The 20221-nt window shown below is 44.0% G+C and overlaps 1 protein-coding gene across 2 annotated transcripts in view; it reads right to left on the bottom strand.

Moving 5' to 3' along the window:
* LOC137352565 (A disintegrin and metalloproteinase with thrombospondin motifs 7-like) overlaps nucleotides 1-11599 on the bottom strand; it is a 190888-nt gene extending 179289 nt beyond the window's left edge. For both annotated transcript variants that reach the window (XM_068018208.1, XM_068018209.1), the window contains exons 1-2: nucleotides 11308-11599; nucleotides 10418-10785 (exon numbers count right to left, since the gene is read on the bottom strand). In XM_068018208.1, the coding sequence (XP_067874309.1) occupies nucleotides 10418-10785; nucleotides 11308-11434 (495 nt within the window). In that variant the 5' untranslated portion in view covers nucleotides 11435-11599. The remainder of the gene's footprint in view (nucleotides 1-10417; nucleotides 10786-11307) is intronic.
* Between the last annotated feature and the right edge of the window lie 8622 nt (nucleotides 11600-20221).

Genomic DNA, 20221 nt, shown 5'->3' with positions numbered 1-20221 from the left:
TCACAGACAGTATTTAAAATAAATAGGGATGAACAGATCACTGAACTTACCTTATTTCATCCATCCAAAAAGACCTTGCAAGCCCCATTGCACCATCCAATTTTTCCTAAACCTGTTTCACAGATTTTGTCTCCACTGTTCTATCTTGGAGTGCATTCCATGTGTTCATCGATCTTTCTGTGAAGTAGGGTTGCCAGCTTTGGCATTACATGAGCTCCCACCTCCAACCGTCCCACCCGGTCAAAAACCTTTATTTCCCCATTTCCAATATTTTTATGACTGAGAAATGAAAGTGAGAAAATGAAGATGACACACCATTTTGTTTTTAATGGCCCTGTGATTTTAATTTTGGGTCTTTGCTTGCAGTAGCGTTCAGGAGATTAAATCTTTAATTCCTGGAGAGGCCAGGACAATCCTGCAGAGTTGGTAAACCTAATGCAAAGATGTTCCTGATATTCATCCTAAACTTGCCATTTGAATCTGTGTCCTAGTGTTCAACTTCATAATTTGCTTTGTAATACTTTTCTGCATATACCTCTATAACATTCGTGCTCTGTTACCTCCTTTCCTTGGTGTGAAGCCCAAGTACCTCCAGTCACCAAGAGGCAGCTGGTAGTAATATAATCATAGCATCACAGAATGATACAGCAAAAAGGAGGCCATTCAACCCATCAAGTCTGTGCCAGCTCTTTGGTAGAGGTGTTCGACTAATCCCAAATCCCTGCTCTTTCCCCATGGCCCAGTAAGAATTTTTTCCGTTTCAAATATTTATCTAATTCTCTTTTGAAACTTCCACCAGCCTTTCAGGCCATGCATTCAGTTCACAAGAACTCACTGTGTAAAAACTATTTCCTCATGCTGTCTCAGGTTCTTTTGCCAATCACTATAAATCTGTGTCCTCTGGTTACTGACCTTTCTGCCACTGGAAACAGTTTGTCTGTATTTACTTTATCAAAACCATTCATGATTTTGGACATATAATAAGAGAAGAGAATTTAAGTGTTAGAAACAGATGGAAGGTGCTGGACTGTATACCAAGGTATTATTGTAATACTCCATAGTATTTACAGCACAGATAGATGCAGCCTAATAGATTCATGCCCCCGTTTATGCTCCACACATGCCACTTCCCACCCTTCTTCATATAACCCCATCATATAACCTTCTATTCCTTGCTCCCTCATGTGTTTATCTAGCTTCCTCTTAAATACATCTGTGCTATTTATCTCACCCACTCCCTGTGTTTTTTTAGAATTAGAACATTACAGCGCAGTACAGGCCCTTCGGCCCTCGATGTTGCGCCGACCTGTGAAACCATCTGACCTACACTATTCCATTTTCATCCATATGTCTATCCAATGACCACTTAAATGCCCTTAAAGTTGGCGAGTCTACTACTGTTGCAGGCAGGGCGTTCCACGCCCTTACTACTCTCTGCGTAAAGAAACTACCTCTAACATCTGTCCTATATCTATCACCCCTCAACTTAAAGCTATGTCCCCTCATGTTTGCCATCACCATCCGAGGAAAAAGACTCTCACTATCCACCCTATCTAACCCTCTGATTATCTTATATGTCTCTATTAAGTCACCTCTCCTCCTCCTTCTCTCCAACGAAAACAACCTCAAGTCCCTCAGCCTTTCCTCGTAAGACCTTCCCTCCATACCAGGCAACATCCTAGTAAATCTCCTCTGCACCCTTTCCAAAGCTTCCACATCCTTCCTATAATGCGGTGACCAGAACTGCACGCAATACTCCAGGTGCGGCCTCACCAGAGTTTTGTACAGCTGCAGCATGACCTCGTGGCTCCGAAACGCGATCCCCCTACTAATAAAAGCTAACACACCATATGCCTTCTTAACAACCCTATTAACCTGGGTAGCAACCTTCAGGGATTTATGTACCTGGACACCAAGATCTCTCTGTTCATCTACACTACCAAGAATCTTGCCATTAGCCCAGTACTCTGCATTCCTGTTACTCCTTCCAAAGTGAATCACCTCACACTTTTCCGCATTTAACTCCATTTGCCATCTCTCAGCCCAGCTCTGCAGCCTATCTATGTCCCTCTGTACCCTACAACATCCTTCGGCACTATCCACAACTCCATCGACCTTCGTGTCATCCGCAAATTTACTAACCCACCCTTCTACACCCTCTTCCAGGTCATTTATAAAAATGACAAACAGCAGTGGCCCCAAAACAGATCCTTGCGGTACACCACTAGTAACTAAACTCCAGGATGAACATTTGCCATCAACCACCACCCTCTTCTTTCAGCTAGCCAATTTCTGATTCAAAGCTCTAAATCACCTTCAACCCCATACTTCCGTATTTTCTGCAATAGCCTACTGTGGGGAACCTTATCAAACGCCTTACTGAAATCCATATACACCACATCCACTGCTTTACCCTCATCCACCTGTTTGGTCACCTTCTCGAAAAACTCAATAAGGATTGTGAGGCACGACCTACCCTTCACAAAACCGTGCTGACTATCTCTAATGAACTTATTCTTTTCAAGATGATTATAAATCCTGTCTCTTATAATCTTTTCCAACATTTTACCCACAACCGAAGTAAGGCTCACAGGTCTATAATTACCAAGGCTGTCTCTACTCCCCTTCTTGAACAAGGGGACAACATTTGCTACCCCCAGTCTTCCGGCGCTATTCCTGTCGACAATGACGACATAAAGATCAAGGACAAAGGCTCTGCAATCTCCTCCCTGGCTTCCCAGAGAATCCTAGGATAAATCCCATCTGGCCCAGGGGACTTATCTATTTTCACACTTTCCAAAATTGCTAACACCTCCTCCTTGTGAACCTCAATCCCATCTAGCCTAGTAGTCTGAATCTCAGTATTCTCCTCGACAACATTTTCTTTCTCTACTGTAAATACTGACGAAAAATATTCATTTAACGCTTCCCCTATCTCCTCTGATTCCACACACAAATTCCCACTACTATCCTTGATTGGCCCTAATCTAACTCTAGTCATTCTTTTATTCCTGATATACCTATAGAAAGCCTTATGGTTTTCCTTGATCCTATCCGCCAATGACTTCTCGTGTCCTCTCCTTGCTCTTCTTAGCTCTCCCTTTAGATCCTTCCTGGCTAGCTTGTAACTCTCAAGCGCCCTAACTGAGCCTTCACGTCCCATCCTAACATAAGCCTTCTTCTTCCTCTTGACAAGCGCTTCAACTTCTTTAGTAAACCACGGCTCCCTCGCTCGACAACTTCCTCCCTGCCTCACAGGTACATACTTATCAAGGACACGCAGTAGCTGCTCCTTGAATAAGCTCCACATTTCGATTGTGCCCATCCCCTGCAGTTTCCTTCCTCATCCTACGCATCCTAAATCTTGCCTAATCGCATCATAATTTCCTTTCCCCCAGCTATAATTCTTGCCCTGCGGTATATACCTGTCCCTGCCCATCGCTTAGGTAAACCTAACCAAATTGTGATCACTATCACCAAAGTGCTCACCTACATCTAAATCTAACACCTGGCCGGGTTCATTACCCAGTACCAAATCCAATGTGGCATCGCCCCTGGTTGGCCTGTCTACATACTGTGTCAGAAAACCCTCCTGCACACACTGGACAAAAACTGACCCATCTAAAGTACTCGAACTATAGTATTTCCAGTCGATATTTGGAAAGTTAAAGTCCCCCATAACAACTACCCTGTTACTCTCGCTCCTGTTGAGAATCATCTTCGCTATCCTTTCCTCTACATCTCTGGAACTATTCGGAGGTTTATAGAAGACTCCCAACAGGGTGACCTCTCCTCTCCTGTTTCTAACCTCGGCCCATACTATCTCAGTAGACGAGTCCTCAAACGTCCTTTCTGCCGCTGTAATACTCTCCTTGATTAACAATGCCACACCCCCCCCTCTTTTACCATCTTCTCTGTTCTTACTGAAACATCTAAATCCCGGAACCTGCAACATCCATTCCTGCCCCTGCTCTACCCATGTCTCCGAAATGGCCACAACATCGAGATCCCAGGTACCAACCCATGCTGCAAGCTCTCCCACCTTATTCCGGATGCTCCTGGCGTTGAAGTAGACACACTTTAAACCAAGTTCTTGCTTGCCAGTGCCCTCTTGCGTCCTTGTAACCTTATCCCTGACCTCACTACTCTCAACATCCTGTACACTGGAACTACAATCTAGGTTCCCATTCCCCTGCTGAATTAGTTTAAGCCCCCCCGAAGAGCACTAGCAAATCTCCCCCCCAGGATATTGGTACCCCTCTGGTTCAGGTGAAGACCATCCTGTTTGTAGAGGTCCCACCTACCCCAGAAAGAGCCCCAATTATCCAGGAAACCAAAACCCTCCCTCCTACACCATATTCTAACCACTCTCTGGCTCAATTCCCTGAGGGATTTATTAGTGATTATTTCATATTTATTGCCCCTACTTCTGTTTTCACTTGCAGGTGCAAACATCTTCTCCACATCTACCCTATCAAACCCTTTCATAATTTTATCAGCCTCAGCCTTCTCTTTTCTAGAGATAAGAGCCCCAGACTGTTGAGCCTTCCTGATAGTTATAACATCTCAGTTCTGACATCATGAGTCCATCTCTTTCAGGCAGTCCTGCTGTGATTTTTCCATACTCCTATTAACAACTTCTCACCTATATTTAGCACATGCTGCGGAGTGAATTCATTCCAACAGTCTATTAGCGATAGGAAATAGCCTGGATTTAAAAGCTACTAGGCAAATATAGACCTCTGTTAATGCTGGGCTATTTTTTTCACTACCTTTCTCTCAGCTATGACATTTACATCTGCAGGTGTTCAAAATAAATTTCTATTGAAATTAAGCTTCTAAATCGAGAATACACTCAATGAAAGCACTTAAATCCCTTAAATGGCACAGATTCAGTCACTTGTTGAATCATGTTGCTGTTTGCAATAAAGTTAAAAGTTAAGCATAGGAAATATGACACAACTCAAGGCTCAGCTGTGTTTATTTGTGGGTGCAATTATCTAAATAGTATTTAATTCTTTGTGTCCTCAGCGTGCATGAGTTCCAGTGCCTTAATACGGGTTTGGAAATTCAATCTGTGATGTTAAATGGAATAGTGTTTCCTATCTGTATTATTGGCTATCAGCCTCCTGAGCCCAACATTTATTAAAGGTGCTGACACAATATTGTGACATCATTAGGTATTAATATATTCCCGTGACACTGGCAGATCCCCTTAGGAAGAAAAGCAAGATTTGCATTTATATTGCATCTTTCACAACCTCAGAACATCCCAAAGCACTTTTATAGCCAATCAAATTTTGAATTTTTTGTCACTGTTGTAAGGTAGGAAGTATGTTTAGTCAGATTATTTTGCCATTACTGTTCCTCTTTGCTGGTTATTATTAATGATCTCTTCTCCTCTCTCCCTCCTGTCTCCTGTCCTCTCGTGTTGACGGTGCCAAAACAACCCAAGTGGCCTCTCTTTACATGTGAGTCCACAGTGACTATCAACACACACACACACACACACACACACACACACACACACACACACACACACACACACACACACACACACACACACACACACACACACACACACACACACACACACACGACTCTATGGACGCTATTGGGGAGGTTGAGCTAAAATAGCGTGAACATCTTTCCTCATGAGTACCCACCTTGTAATCTTATTAATATAGTTGTGCCCCTTACGATAGCCCAGGAGCAGGAAGTGGCTAAAGGAACTCCCCAAGAATATTGTGGACTTAACCTCCTGCCCTGGGATAAAACTGTTGTAAAAATGAAAATTGGGAATAAACTATATTTATCTATCCCAGTTTTTCATTTAAACAGATAAATAACCAGCAAACAGAAAATGTCAAAATGATTATTTGTACTGATAAGGCTGATAAAATACTAAAAGTTATGGAAAAAATTAAGAAAATCTCATCAGGAGCCCCTATTGATCCATCCGTCTGATTTAAAAAATTCTGTCTGCGGGATTGTATAAGGAAAGGGTTTATTTCACTTGTGTTCCTTTTCTGGATAAATCTCTGGCACCGATTTTATGCTGATATTGACGCTATTTGAACAAATGAAGGAAAAATAAACCATTGAATTTGGTAAAAAAACCAAAAATCACCTCAAAAAGGGCAATTGTGTTTGAGAAATTTATTAGAGTTATTTGAGGATGTGACAAGTAGGGTGGATAAAGGGGAACCAGTAGATGTAGTGTATTTGGATTTCCAATAGGTATTTGATAAACTGCCACATAAAAGGCTATTCCACAAGATAAGAGCTCATGGTGTTGGGGGTAATATACTAGCATGGATAGAGGACTGACTAACTGACAGGAAACAAAGAGTCAGGATAAATGGCTCATTTTAAGGATGGCAATCTGTAACTAGTGGATTGCCACAAGGATCAGTGCTGGGGCCTCAACTATTTACGATCTATATCAATGATTTGAATAAAGGGACTGACTGTTTTGTAGCCAAATTTGCAGACAATGCAAAGATAGGTAGGGGAGCAAGTTGTGAGGCAGATGCAAAGAGTCTGCAAAGAAATATAGATAGGTTAAGTGAGTGGGCAAAAATTTGGCAGATGGAGTATGATGTGGGAAAATGTGAGGTTGCCCATTTTGTCATGAAGAACAGAAGAGCAGAACATTCTTTAAATGGAGAGAGACTACAGAAGCTGCAGTACAGAGGGACCTGGGTGTCTTTGTACATAGAAACTAGGAGCAGGGGTAGGTCATTCGGCCCTTCGAGCCTGCACCGCCATTCAATATGATCATGGCTGATCATCCAAACTCAGTACCCTGTTCCTGCTTTCTCCCTGTATCCCTTGATCCCTTTAGCCCTAAGAACTATATCTAACTCTTTCTTGAATATATACATATATTATATATATATATATATACATGAATCACAAAAAATTAGTATGCAGGTACAGCAAGTAATTAGGAGGGCAAATGGAAATGGCCTTTATTGCAAGGGGAATGGAGTATAAAAGTAGGGAAGCTTTATTACAACTGTGCAGGGCATTGCTGAGACTGCATCTAAAGTACTGAGTACAGTTTTGGTCTCCTTACTTAAGGAGGGACATACTTGCATTGGAAGCAGTTCAGAGAAGGTTCACTAGGCTGATTCCTGGGCTGAGGTGTTTGACTTATGAGGAAAGGTTGAACAGATTAGGACTATACTCATTGAGTTTGGAAGAATGAGAGGTGATCTTATTGAAACATATAAGATTCTGAGGGGGCTTGACAGTGTAGCTGCTGAGAGGATGTTTCCCCTTGTGGAGGAATCTAGAACTGGGGGCACAGTTTCAAAATAAGGGGTCCCCCATTTAAGACGCAGATGAGGAATTGCTTCTCTCAGAGGGTTGTTAATCTTTGGAATTCTCTTCCCCAGAGAACAGTGGAGGCTGGGTCATTGAATATATTGAAGGCTGAGTTAGACAGATTTTTGATCTACAAGGGAGTCAACGGTTATGGGGGGCAGGCAAGAAGGTGGAGTTAAGGCCACAATCAGATCAGATCTTATTGAATGACAGAGCAGGCTCGAGGGGCGGAATGGCCTACTGCTGCTGCTAGTTCTTATGTTCCTAAGTAAGCCAAATCTATCAATGCATAAATTTTTCAGTTTATTACACTTCAGATGTCATATTTCAGTGTAAAAAGTTATGAGAAAAGAAAGTCAGTCATTTTCTGCTGGTATTTCGGACCTTGATAACTTTATCTATTTCTAAGGGATTTACAAGCAACTGTCAATCTACAGAAACTTCCCTCCCAAGTAGTCTCAATTTTATCTCAGAATGGAGTAGGCCATTTTCCCCACCGGGAATGGCTTTAAAGGGAAAGGACAGTTTAAACACTGCTCCATGTTAGGCACTTGGGATTTCCTGACTACCCATCAGGAGAGATCTGCCAGTTATATTTTTAAAATATTGAGAACATCAATTCATTCTTTACACAGTTGATTTGCTAGGCCAATTCAGATGACAGCTAAGGGTCAACCACATTGGTGCAGGGCTGGAGTTACATATAGGCAGACCGACTAAGGACAGCAGGTTTCATTCCCTAAAGGACAGTAATCAAACTGTTGGGTTTTTATGACTTTTATTGCTCGGTGTTTTTGAACTGCAATAGTGAGATTCAAACTCACATTCTCTGGATTACAAGTCCAATAACATAAATCATTACACTGCTGTATCCATGTTGTCATGCAAGCCCCCATCTGCTAAGAAGATGAGGAATTGCCAGGCCCCTGACCTGAAAGACATTTTTGCATATTAGCAGACAGTGTTGGAACAAAGGAGCTATCCCCTGCTCCCATACAATACACAGAAAAGACCTGGTCAAAGCAGTCGGTCACGTGACCACCCTGCTGGCCAACTAGTGGAGTTTTAAATTGTAGAGATGGTGTTTGAACTGGCAGAAAGTCTGTTTGCTCCTGGATTGAAAAGAGCCTCTCCAGTCTGCTCCCATCTCTTTCTCACCAGCTTCGGAATCCATTGAATACACATGAACCCCAAGAGAGAAAAGGCTCCTACAGTGAACAAGGTTTAAGAAGAATACTGGGCCCCAATGAAAAGCAAGATCTACCTACAATCAAAGGCTCTACAGTGAGTTCGAAGACCCGTAACAAAAACTCTTCTGATATTGCCTCAAACTTTTCCACTTTAATTCTTCTGCTCTTTTCTGTCCCTACCTGCATGTCTGTATCACGTATGCATGCTAGCGTGGGCACGTCGTGTATCCGTAGGCATTAACTGAATTAACGTTTTAAGTTTAGGTTTAATAAAATATCACCTTTCTTCTTTAAAACTAAGAAAGCCTGTTTGTGCTGGTTTCTTTGCCTTATAATTGGAAAGCGGTGAACAAGGATCCACCAAGGGGAGCTAAAAACACGGTGTGTTTAAAAAAAAACTCTGTTACAATAAGACCAGCTGAAGGTTGAGAGGGAACCCTAGACACCTGTCACCTGGTCGTAACAATGTTTATAGCATAGGCCTAATATAGTGCCTTTAACATCAAAAAAATCCCAGAAGAGTAAGAAGAAATGGACACTGAGCCAAAGAAGGAACTATTAGCAAGGCTTGGGTCAAGAGGTGGGCTTATGGAGCTGCAGGAGATGGAGAGGTGGAGAGATTCAGGGATGAAATTCCAGATTGTGCTGTCTAGCTGGCTGAAGGTATGGCCATCAATGTTGGGGCGAAGGGAGGAGAAGCCAATTACTGAGAAGCCAGAGGAACGGCGAGTTTGTGAGAATGGAGGGGGATGTTGTCATGTTGGAGGAGATTTCATGATAGGGAGGGATGAGGTCATGAAGGAATTTAAACACAAGGATGAGAATTTTACATTAGAGGCTTTGGGCGACTGAAATCAGCAATGAGTGGAGTGACGCTGAGTGAGACTTAGTGCAAGATACAGTACGGGGAGCAACATTTTGGATGAGCTGATAGTTACAGAGGGTGGAGAATGGGCGGTCAGGCAGAACATTGGGGTAAATCTGTCCAGAGGTGCCAAAGGCATGAAATGTGTGTACAGTTCTGGTCACCGTATTACAGGAATGATGTGATCACACTAGAGAGGGTAGAGAAGAGATTTTCAAGGATGTTGCCAGGGCTGGAGAATTTTCGCTATGAAAAAAGTTTGGACAGGCTGGGATTGTCTTCTTGGAATAGAGGAGGCTGAAGGGAGATTTAATTGAGGTGTACAAAATTATGAGGGTCTAGATAGAGTGGTTAGGAAGGACCTATTTTCACTAGTAGAGAGGTCAATAACGGGGGGCATAGATTAAAGTAACTGGCAGAAGGATTAGAGAAGTGTTGAGGAGCAATTTTTTTCACCAAGACGGTGGTGGGGTCTGAAACTCACTGACTGAAAGGGTGGTAGAGGCAGAAACCCTCATCACATTTTTTAAAAAACCACTTGGATATGCACTTGAGGCACCAGAACCTACAGGGCTACAGACCAAGAGCTGGAAGGTAGGATTAGACAGGATCGGTTTTTTTTTGGTCAGGCACGGACATGATGGGCTGAATGGCCTCTTTCTGTGCTGGTAAATCTTTCTATGTTTCTATGGGCTGACGGAGGGAATGGGGCAGGTGATCTAAAAGAGGTGGAAGTAGGCAGTATTTGTGACAGAGAGTATATGGGGTTGGAAATGCACCTCAGAGTAGACTCTGGAGGGAGATGGTCTTAGTGACATGGTCTGAAAACAATGCGATTCCTGTCTTCAACTCGGGATGGGCAATAAATACCAGCCTTAGCAATAATGGCTCAATCCTGAGATTGACTAAAAAATAAATGCATGTTGGTAGGAAAATGTTGACGATTATGGGCACTATCTCGGTGAATGGTTTGGAAATTCAATGCAGCTTAATTCTTAGAATTATTGTGCAGGATTACAGATGTGCTTACCATGCCCTGGCAGGTGCTGATAGCTGCTATCCCAATCTCGGCTGCTTGGCCCAGGACTCTCCCTAGAAAGTGACAGCTATTGATCTTCAGGCGGCTGATGGCAGCTCCTTTCATGCCCCCGTAGCGCCTCTCGGCCACGAAGCCGGGCGCCAGGAGAACTCTATTGACAGTCAGGTTAAAATGCAGCTGCCGGCCCCGGTGAGAGAGCTGATAGTAAACGGCAGCCCCGGGCTCCCGCTCCGCCGCCCGCTCCCGGCGCTGCAGCCGCCTCACCTGGTGAGACACATCGTGAGACAAGAAGCGGCCAAGGTGGTCAACTCTGAGCGGGTGGACCACCTCCGAGTCGGGCAGAGTCTCAACACGGCGCTCTGCGAAGGGGAACAAGAAAGCTGCATCAAAAACAAACTCAAGGCATGAAAATAAACTCTGACTTCAAATATGCTGGAAATCCAATTCTCATTGATTTTGATAACCAGCTCCAAATTGTTGCCAGCAAATGCATTATCACAATCTCCAAATGCAACTATTTATTAAGCAAAAACATAATATACATCAGTGGCCCAAGAGAAAACCGCAATGACAAGTTAAACCCCAATGGGAAACAAATTAAACCTGTCAAACATTAATATATGAATGTGCTCGGAGTCCCTGAGAGGCTGTGATTTTTACAAAGGATTTGGTCTCGCGTCTAATCTCAGCTCTTGCTCAGCTGCAGACACTTCGTTAAAATGCTTAAAACGAGTGCAACTTTCTAAAAAAAGTGCCGAGGAAGATGAGGAGTCTTCACCCTGCTCATTTGTCCCCTTCCCCAAATATTAACTCGAATCTTGCAATGTCCAGAAGTTCCTGCGAGTGGCTTTTTGTTCATTAACAAGAGACAAAGCGCATACCTTGTACACTGAATTTCTTCTGCTCCTTGCTGTGGACATCAGTCAGTCCTTCAGTTAGCACAAAGGCAATAAAAGCTGTCAGAGTGTGTAGAAAGTTGCCAGTGTTCCCGCTCCATGGACTCTGCATGTTTCCACCTTCGCTGTTTTGGACACGAAATTCTTTTTTAAAAGTTTACCACGATGCTGCGGTGGATCCTGGAACATGTCACAAATCTCCAAACAAAGTTCCGGCTGCTTTCTCGGTGCAGGAGAGGCGGGCACTGAGCAATCCTGCCCGAGATACTCCTCTCTGTCAGTGCTGTGCGCTGAATTGGGGGGGGGGGGGGGGGGGGTGATCGAGTGGGGACGGCCCCTGATCTGACAACACAGCGCGGTCATGAGCGCATACACAGTGGCTGCCCCCTTTCATCAGCTGGTCTCGGCTCCATCTATTTGCATACAGCTCCTGCCCCCACCCTCCCTCACACACACTCAGAGACACGACACACCCTAAGACAAACTCCCAGACACACATAGAGACACTGAGACAAACTCCCAGACACTCACAGATACACAGACACACACTGACTCAAACTCCCACTCAGCGGCACTGAGACAAACTCCCAGACACTCACAGATACACAGACACACACTGAAACAAGCCCCCAGACACTCACAGAGACACTGAGACAAACTCCCAGACACTCACAGATACACAGACACACACTGAGACAAACTCCCAGACACACACAGACACTGAGACAAACTCCCACTCACAGATACACAGACACACACTGAGACAGAATCCCAGACACACACAGAGACACTGAGACAAACTCCCAGACACTCACAGATACACAGACAAACACTGAGACAAACTCCCAGACACTCACAGAGACACTGAGACAAACTCCCAGACACTCACAGATACACAGACACACACTGAGACAAACTCCCACTCACAGAGACACTGAGACAAACTCCCAGACACTCACAGATACACAGACACACCCTGAGACAAACTCCCACTCACAGCGACACTGAGACAAACTCCCAGACACTCACAGATATACAGACACACACTGAGACAAACTCCCAGACACTCACAGATACACAGACACACACTGAGACAAACTCCCACTCACAGAGGCACTGAGACAAACTCCCAGACACTCACAGATATACAGACACACACTGAGACAAACTCCCACTCACAGAGGCACTGAGACAAACTCCCAGACACTCACAGATACACAGACACACACTGAGACAAGCCCCCAGACACTCACAGAGACACTGAGACAAACTCCCAGACACTCACAGATACACAGACACACACTGAGACAAACTCCCAGACACACACAGACACTGAGACAAACTCCCACTCACAGATACACAGACACACACTGAGACAGAATCCCAGACACACACAGAGACACTGAGACAAACTCCCAGACACTCACAGATACACAGACACACACTGAGACAAACTCCCAGACACTCACAGAGACACTGAGACAAACTCCCAGACACTCACAGATACACAGATACACACTGAGACAAACTCCCAGACGCTCACAGAGACACTGAGACAAACTCCCAGACACTCACAGATACACAGACACACACTGAGACAGAATCCCAGACACACACAGAGACACTGAGACAAACTCCCAGATACTCACAGATAAACAGACACACACTGAGACAAACTCCCAGACACTCACAGAGACACTGAGACAAACTCCCAGACACTCAGAGACACAGACACACACTGAGACAAACTCCCACTCACAGAGACACTGAGACAAACTCCCAGACACTCACAGATACACAGACACACACTGAGACAAACTCCCACTCACAGCGACACTGAGACAAACTCCCAGACACACACAGATACACAGACACACACTGAGACAAACTCCCACTCACAGAGGCACTGAGACAAACCCCCAGACACTCACAGATACACAGACACACACTGAGACAAACTCCCACTCACAGAGACACTGAGACAAACTCCCAGACACTCACAGATACACAGACACACACTGAGACAAACTTCCACTCACAGCGACACTGAGACAAACTCCCAGACACTCACAGATACACAGACACACCCTGAGACAAACTCCCACTCACAGCGACACTGAGACAAACTCCCAGACACACACAGATACACAGACACACACTGAGACAAACTCCCACTCACAGAGGCACTGAGACAAACTCCCAGACACTCAGATACACAGACACACACTGTGACAAACCCCCAGACACACACAGAGACACTGAGACAAACTCCCACTCACAGAGATACTGAGACAAACTCCCAGACACTCTCAGATACACAGACACACCCTGAGACAAACTCCCACTCACAGCGACACTGAGACAAACTCCCAGACACACACAGATACACAGACACACCCTGAGACAAACTCCCACTCACAGCGACACTGAGACAAACTCCCAGACACACACAGATACACAGACACACACTGAGACAAACTCCCACTCACAGAGGCACTGAGACAAACTCCCAGACACTCACAGATACACAGACACACACTGTGACAAACCCCCAGACACACACAGAGACAGAATCCCAGACACACACAGAGACACTGAGACAAACTCCCACTCACAGAGGCACTGAGACAAACTCCCAGACACTCAGATACACAGACACACACTGAGACAAACTCCCAGACACACAGATACACAGACGCACACTGAGACAGACACCCTCACAAACAATTACACAGCTGAGATATTATTCAAACACCCACGCAACTGTTGACAATTCTCTCCTTTCTCCCCGAGCTGTCATCAAACTTTATCTTTCCTGGGAGTTAAGTGAACGTTTCTATCGCCCTCTAGACATGGGCGCCCTAACCTCAGTAAACGGGCAGAGTACCAGCAAAGCTCAACTTAACCAAGCGTCCTGAGGGAGAGGGGAGAGTGCGTGTCCCGGGAATCGGCGCAGAGTTTCCACTATCCCAGCTCCATTGCTTCACTCCCTTCCCCTGGAATCGGATGTCCCGCTACACACTTTAACCCGTCTTTAATTCAAAAGGGAGCATCAAATCAAATAGGATCTAAAATATCATTTCACGAATGCAGCAACTGTCCTTTTTTAAACTTTTTGGTTCTGGAGAAGTTCTCCCGAGAGTCATGGAGAAGGCTAAAGTCAGTCCCACAGCCTCACTGGGAGGGACAGTTTCGTTAAAAGTGATGGGCTTTTTCGGCTTGTGTTTGGGGGCCACATAGAGGCAGATGCCAGAACAGCAGGGTAATGAGGCTGAGGTTGCGGATTAATGATAAATCGCAGCAACACATCGAAATATAAACCTCTCCAGTTGAGGAACTGAATGCCTTAAAAACTCATTGCTTTATGCCATTTTACCAGACTTGTAAATAATCCTGTTACTGATCCTCCCTGCCTGCAATTCGGAAAAAGACCTGTTTATTCCTACTCTTTGTTTCCTGTCAACCAATTTTCTATCCATCGCAATACACTACTCCCAATCCCATGCACTTTAATTTTACATGCTAATCTCTTATGTGGGACTTTGTCGAAAGCCTTCTGAAAGTCCAAATAAACCACATCCACTGGCTCCCCCTCATCAACTCTACTAGTTACATCCTCGAAGAATTCGAGTAGATTTGTCAAGCATGATTTCCCTTTCATAAATCCATACTGACTCTGTCTGATTCTACCACTGTTCTCTAAGTGCTCTGCTATAAAATCTTTGATAATGGACTCTAGAATTTTTGAGCAATTTCAAACAGCAATATGCTCATGACCAGATAAATCTGTTCTAGTGATGTTGGATAAATATTGGCCTCTCTCTTTTGGGCCTCCTTATCTCGAGAGACAATGGATACGCGCCTGGAGGTGGTCAGTGGTTTGTGAAGCAGCGCCTGGAGTGGCTATAAAGGCCAATTCTGGAGTAACAGGCTCTTCCACAGGTGCTGCAGAGAAATTTGTTTGTTGGGGCTGTTGCACATGACCAGATAAATCTGTTCTAGTGATGTTGGATAAATATTGGCCAGGACACCAGAAACAACTGTTCTGCTCATTTTCAACCTAATGCCACAAGATCTTTTACATCCACCTGAGGGGGCAAAGGGGGCCTTGGTTTAACACTTCATCCAAAAGACAGCACATCTGACAGTGCAGCACTCCCTCAGTACTGCACTGGGATTGTCAGCCTGGATTATGTGCTTAAATACTTGGAGTGGAACTTAAACCCACAACCATCTGACCCAAAGGGAACAGTGCTGGCCACTGAGCCGCAGCTGACAGCTATCATTAACACACATCTAAAAAAAGGACAAACCATCATGTGACCTGAGTTCCGTCATGGCTTACGCTCATTACAACTTTGGTCCAAACATGGCTGCTTTGATGAGATACAGTGCTGGAATCCATGGACTGGTGTCCCTGGAGGAGTCAACATCTTCAGGGCACAGGAGTGCAGCAAAGAGGAAATTAATTGCATAAAAGGAAACACACAACAAGTTCTCCCTGTGTCTGCGTGGGTTTCCTCCGGGTGCTCCGGTTTCCTCCCACAGCCAAAAGACTTGCAGGTTGATAGGTAAATTGGCCATTATAAATTGCCCCTAGTATAGGTAGATGGTAGGGGAATATAGGGATAGGTGAGGATGTGGTAGGAATATGGAATTAGTGTAGGATTAGTATAAATGGGTGGTTAATGGTCGGCACAGACTCGGTGGGCCGAAAGGCCTGTTTCAGTGCTGTATCTCTAAATCAAATCAAATCAAAACACATCAGATTTCCTTTGCTTCACAACTGTGTTGAATGACTGATCTGTTTCATTATATTTTCAGTTCTTTTACGCAACATACATAGAATTTACAGCACAGATAGAGGGCAACTGGTCTATGCCAGTGTTTATTTTCCACGTGAGCCTCCTCTCACACCTCCTCATCTAACCCAATCAACATATCCTACTATTCCTTTCTCCCTCATGTGTTTATTTAACTTCCCCTTAAATGCATTTAAGCAAATCACCTCAACCACTCTATGTTGGAGTAAGTTCCACAATCTCACCACTCTCTGGCTAACGACGTTTCTCCTGACCCTATTACATTCATTCATGATTATCTTATATTTATGTCCCCTTGTTTTAGTCCCCCCACACAAGTCTACCCTATCAAACCCTGACATGATTTTAAATACCTCTATCAGGTCACACCTCAGCCTTCTCTTTTCTCGAGGAAAGAGCCCCAGCTAGGTTCATTTTCTTCCTCCTTCTAGGCCTGCGCACCCACCCCTCCTGACCCCTGTCCCCCAGCTCCCTGAGTCAGAAGGCTGTGGGTTCAAGAACCACTCCAGCACAAAAATCAAGGCTGACAGATTGACATAAAAGTTCCCATGATACTATTTCGAAGAAGAGCAGGGGAGTTCTCCCTGGTGTCCCGAGGCCCATGTTTATCCCTCAATCAACGTCACATGTCATTATTACATTGCTGTTTGTGGGAGCTTGCTGTGCACAAACTGGCTGCCGCATTTCCTACATTACAACAGTGACCACTCTTCAAAAGTAATTCATTGGCTGTAAAGCGCTTTGGGATGCCTGGTGGTCATAAAAGGCGCTATACAAATGAAAGTCTTTCACACAACTGACAATTCCCCAACTGACAAGCCAGACTTACCCAGGGCACTGTGAACACTGGTCTATAATTCTGCCCCTAGGCTGTGCCCTTGCAGCCTCCACTCTCAAGTTTTCCTGCTAGAGGATGCACCTTGAGATCATTGAAATCATCCCCTCAGAGGCCCTGGTTACAACGGAAACATCCTGGAATAATCCAGGTTTCAATGTTCTGTCTACTCAATATATTGAATGTGCTGTTGAACTTTAACAACAGACAAAAGCATGTTGTCTCTTTCTAGGAAATTTACAATTCTCTTCCAATACTTTCTGTCTCTTTTGTTTAGACTAATCAGAGTTGCTGATTGAACAATTAATTGGGCTGTGGCTTCGATACAAAGATTCCAAATTGTTAAAATCTCAGTTTGACCCAAGCAGAACAATTCGTGGCAAGCTAGTTAGAAGCTTATAAGCACTGTAATCATGAGTGTGAAAAATTGTTGGTGCAAAGACTATTTGGAGGAATAAAGTACTGTTGAACTTTAACAACAGACAAAAGCATGTTGTCTCTTTCTAGGAAATTTACAATTCTCTTCCAATACTTTCTGTCTCTTTTGTTTAGACTAATCAGAGTTGCTGATTGAACAATTAATTGGGCTGTGGCTTCGATACAAAGATTCCAAATTGTTAAAATCTCAGTTTGACCCAAGCAGAACAATTCGTGGCAAGCTAGTTAGAAGTTTATAAGCACTGTAATCATGAGTGTGAAAAATTGTTGGTGCAAAGACTATTTGGAGGAATAAAGTACTGTTGAAGGTGGGGGCATTTCATTTCTCTGTCACATAAGAAAAAGCTAGATGGCTTTGAATTTGCAGGTCAGATGAGGTGATTGTAAAGGTATTGGGATCATAAGAACAGGAGGGGGCTATTCAGCCCTTTGAGCTTGTCCTGCCCTTCAATTAGATCATGGCAGATCTGCATCTTCAATCCATCTACCCGCCCTGGGTCCATAACCCTTAATACCCTTGCCTAACAAAAATCTATCAATTAGAATAAAAGCAAAATACTGCAGATGCTGGAAATCTGAAATAAAAACAAAAAGTGCTGGAAATACTCAGCAGGTCTGGCAGCATCTGTGGAGAGAGAAGCAGAGTTAATGATTCAGGTCAGTGACCTTTCATCAGAATTGATGAAAAATCTATCAATGTCAGTTTTGAAATTTTCTATTGACCCCCAACCTCAATAGCCTTTTGGGGGAGAGAATTCCAGATTTTCACTATGCTTTGCATGACGAAATGCTCCCTGACATCACCTTTGAATGGCCTAGCTCCTTGAGCAGGAGTCTCTCACCACAGGAAATGGTTTCTTTCTGTTAACCCTATCAACTGTACAGCATCTTTACTTAAAGCATCTCAGGGCACTTTACAAGGAGATTGTAGGACACAACACTGAAAGTGGGAGGAAAGATAGGGAACATGATCAAAGGGGAGGTTGAATAGGTAAGTTTTAAGGTATGTTTCTGGAGATGGAGAAAGAGGTAACAAAGCAGGGAGGTTTAGAAAGAGAAAACAGGGTGGCTAAAGGATGTGTCACTGACAGTAGAGTAAAAGTTTAGTTTTAGTTTAGAGATACAGCACTGAAACAGGCCCTTCGGCCCACCGAGTCTGTGCTGACCATCAACCACCCATTTATACTAATCCTACACTAATTCCATATTCCTACCACATCCCCACCTGTCCCTATATTTCCCTACCACCAACCTATACTAGGGGCAATTGCTAATGGCCAATTTACCTATCAAACTGCAAGTCTTTTGGCATGTGGGAGGAAACCGGAGCACCCGGAGGAAACCCACGCAGACACAGGGAGAACTTGCAAACTCCACACAGGCAGCACCCAGAATTGAACCCGGGTCGCTGGAGCTGTGAGGCTGCGGTGCTAACCACTGTGTCACTGAAGGGGTGCACCATAGAGGGAGCACGATGTGTTGAGGCTTCCATATGCTGTGGCAGGGAGTGGTAGGCTACCAGTTTGCACCCATAATTTCACCATATGGGTGTGCTATTGCCGGCAAGCGGATGACCTCAACAATTTGTAGCTCTCCATCAAGCCCGAATCATCCCAGACTTATATGCCTCTTTATAATGCATTTTTCTAGCATTTCTCTGACTAGAAGGGTCACAAGAAGAAAGATCTCGTCTGATAGGCAATCCTTTTACCTCTAGCCTTCAGCCTCTCTCTTTATGGTGCTGCATCCTAACAACATTTTTCTCATCATATAGAGTAGGTATGCTCCTCAGAATATTTCTCTCCTGTCCTGTCTAAGCTCCAACTATACCTGCCTCTTCTTTGCAGCCTCGCTGTGTTGAAATTAGACTCACTGCACCATCTTCTACTCTAACTCAAGGACCTCATAACTATAGAACTCCTTACCTCCCTAAGTCTTCCCTCTCCCCTACAGTGTACAGACTTTTAAAACCCAATCTTTTATTCATATTATCACTAATTCCTCATTTACTTCAGTCTCTCTTTTTCTCTTTCCAACTTTGGTGGTATTTTGCAATGTGGACCTGAGCACTTTACCTGGGTTTTTCCAATGAAAAAAGAGGCTGCAGCACCTCCAGTGGTGGGAGGGTATCATTGCAGTGTGACATGTTTACACAGATAGTTTTCAATATAAATATAGACATAGGAATTTATCATGGCAAAATTGAGAAGTTGTATGCGCAGAGATTCGATTTTAAAATATATGTTGATAAATGTTCCAAAATGGTGCTCAGTATCTGAAACCAAAGAATGTTCTAGTTAATTTTTGTTATTCCACGTCGCCAGGTGAGTGACTTATGTTGATATCATTGTTTATGGATCCACACAAGACTTGTAATTGTAACAGTGACTAAACATGGAATGTATTATCAGTCTGCTATGATCAGCCTTTTAGGTTAACAGAGAGACATCATGGGAATGGTTTGGATATAATTACTATGATACCAAACAGATTTGTGTAGAATTTACTAGGCCCAGAAATTCCTTACAGAGTTTTACTGCTCTATATGTGTGGCAGAAATTCCCTTTATGTGTGAAAACTTGGGCCTCCAATGAAGTAACGCCAGCAGAGTGGAAGCAGCTCCAAACAATTTCCCGATGTATGTTTTATTTTGTGGGCAGGGATGTGTTGGGTCTAAAGTGCTAAAGATTTGATTTTGTTCCTCCCTTAAAGGCCACCTGATTATAACTGGATGAGCTCCCAGTCATTCAACGTATTGATTTTAAAATTCTCATCCTTGTTTTCAAATCCCTCCATGGCCTCG

Source organism: Heterodontus francisci, chromosome 38 (genome assembly GCF_036365525.1).
Source record: "Heterodontus francisci isolate sHetFra1 chromosome 38, sHetFra1.hap1, whole genome shotgun sequence".
NCBI classification, from domain to species: domain Eukaryota; kingdom Metazoa; phylum Chordata; class Chondrichthyes; order Heterodontiformes; family Heterodontidae; genus Heterodontus; species Heterodontus francisci.
The sequence above is the reverse complement of the archived record's forward strand: the minus strand, read 5'-3'. Positions and strand labels throughout refer to the sequence as shown.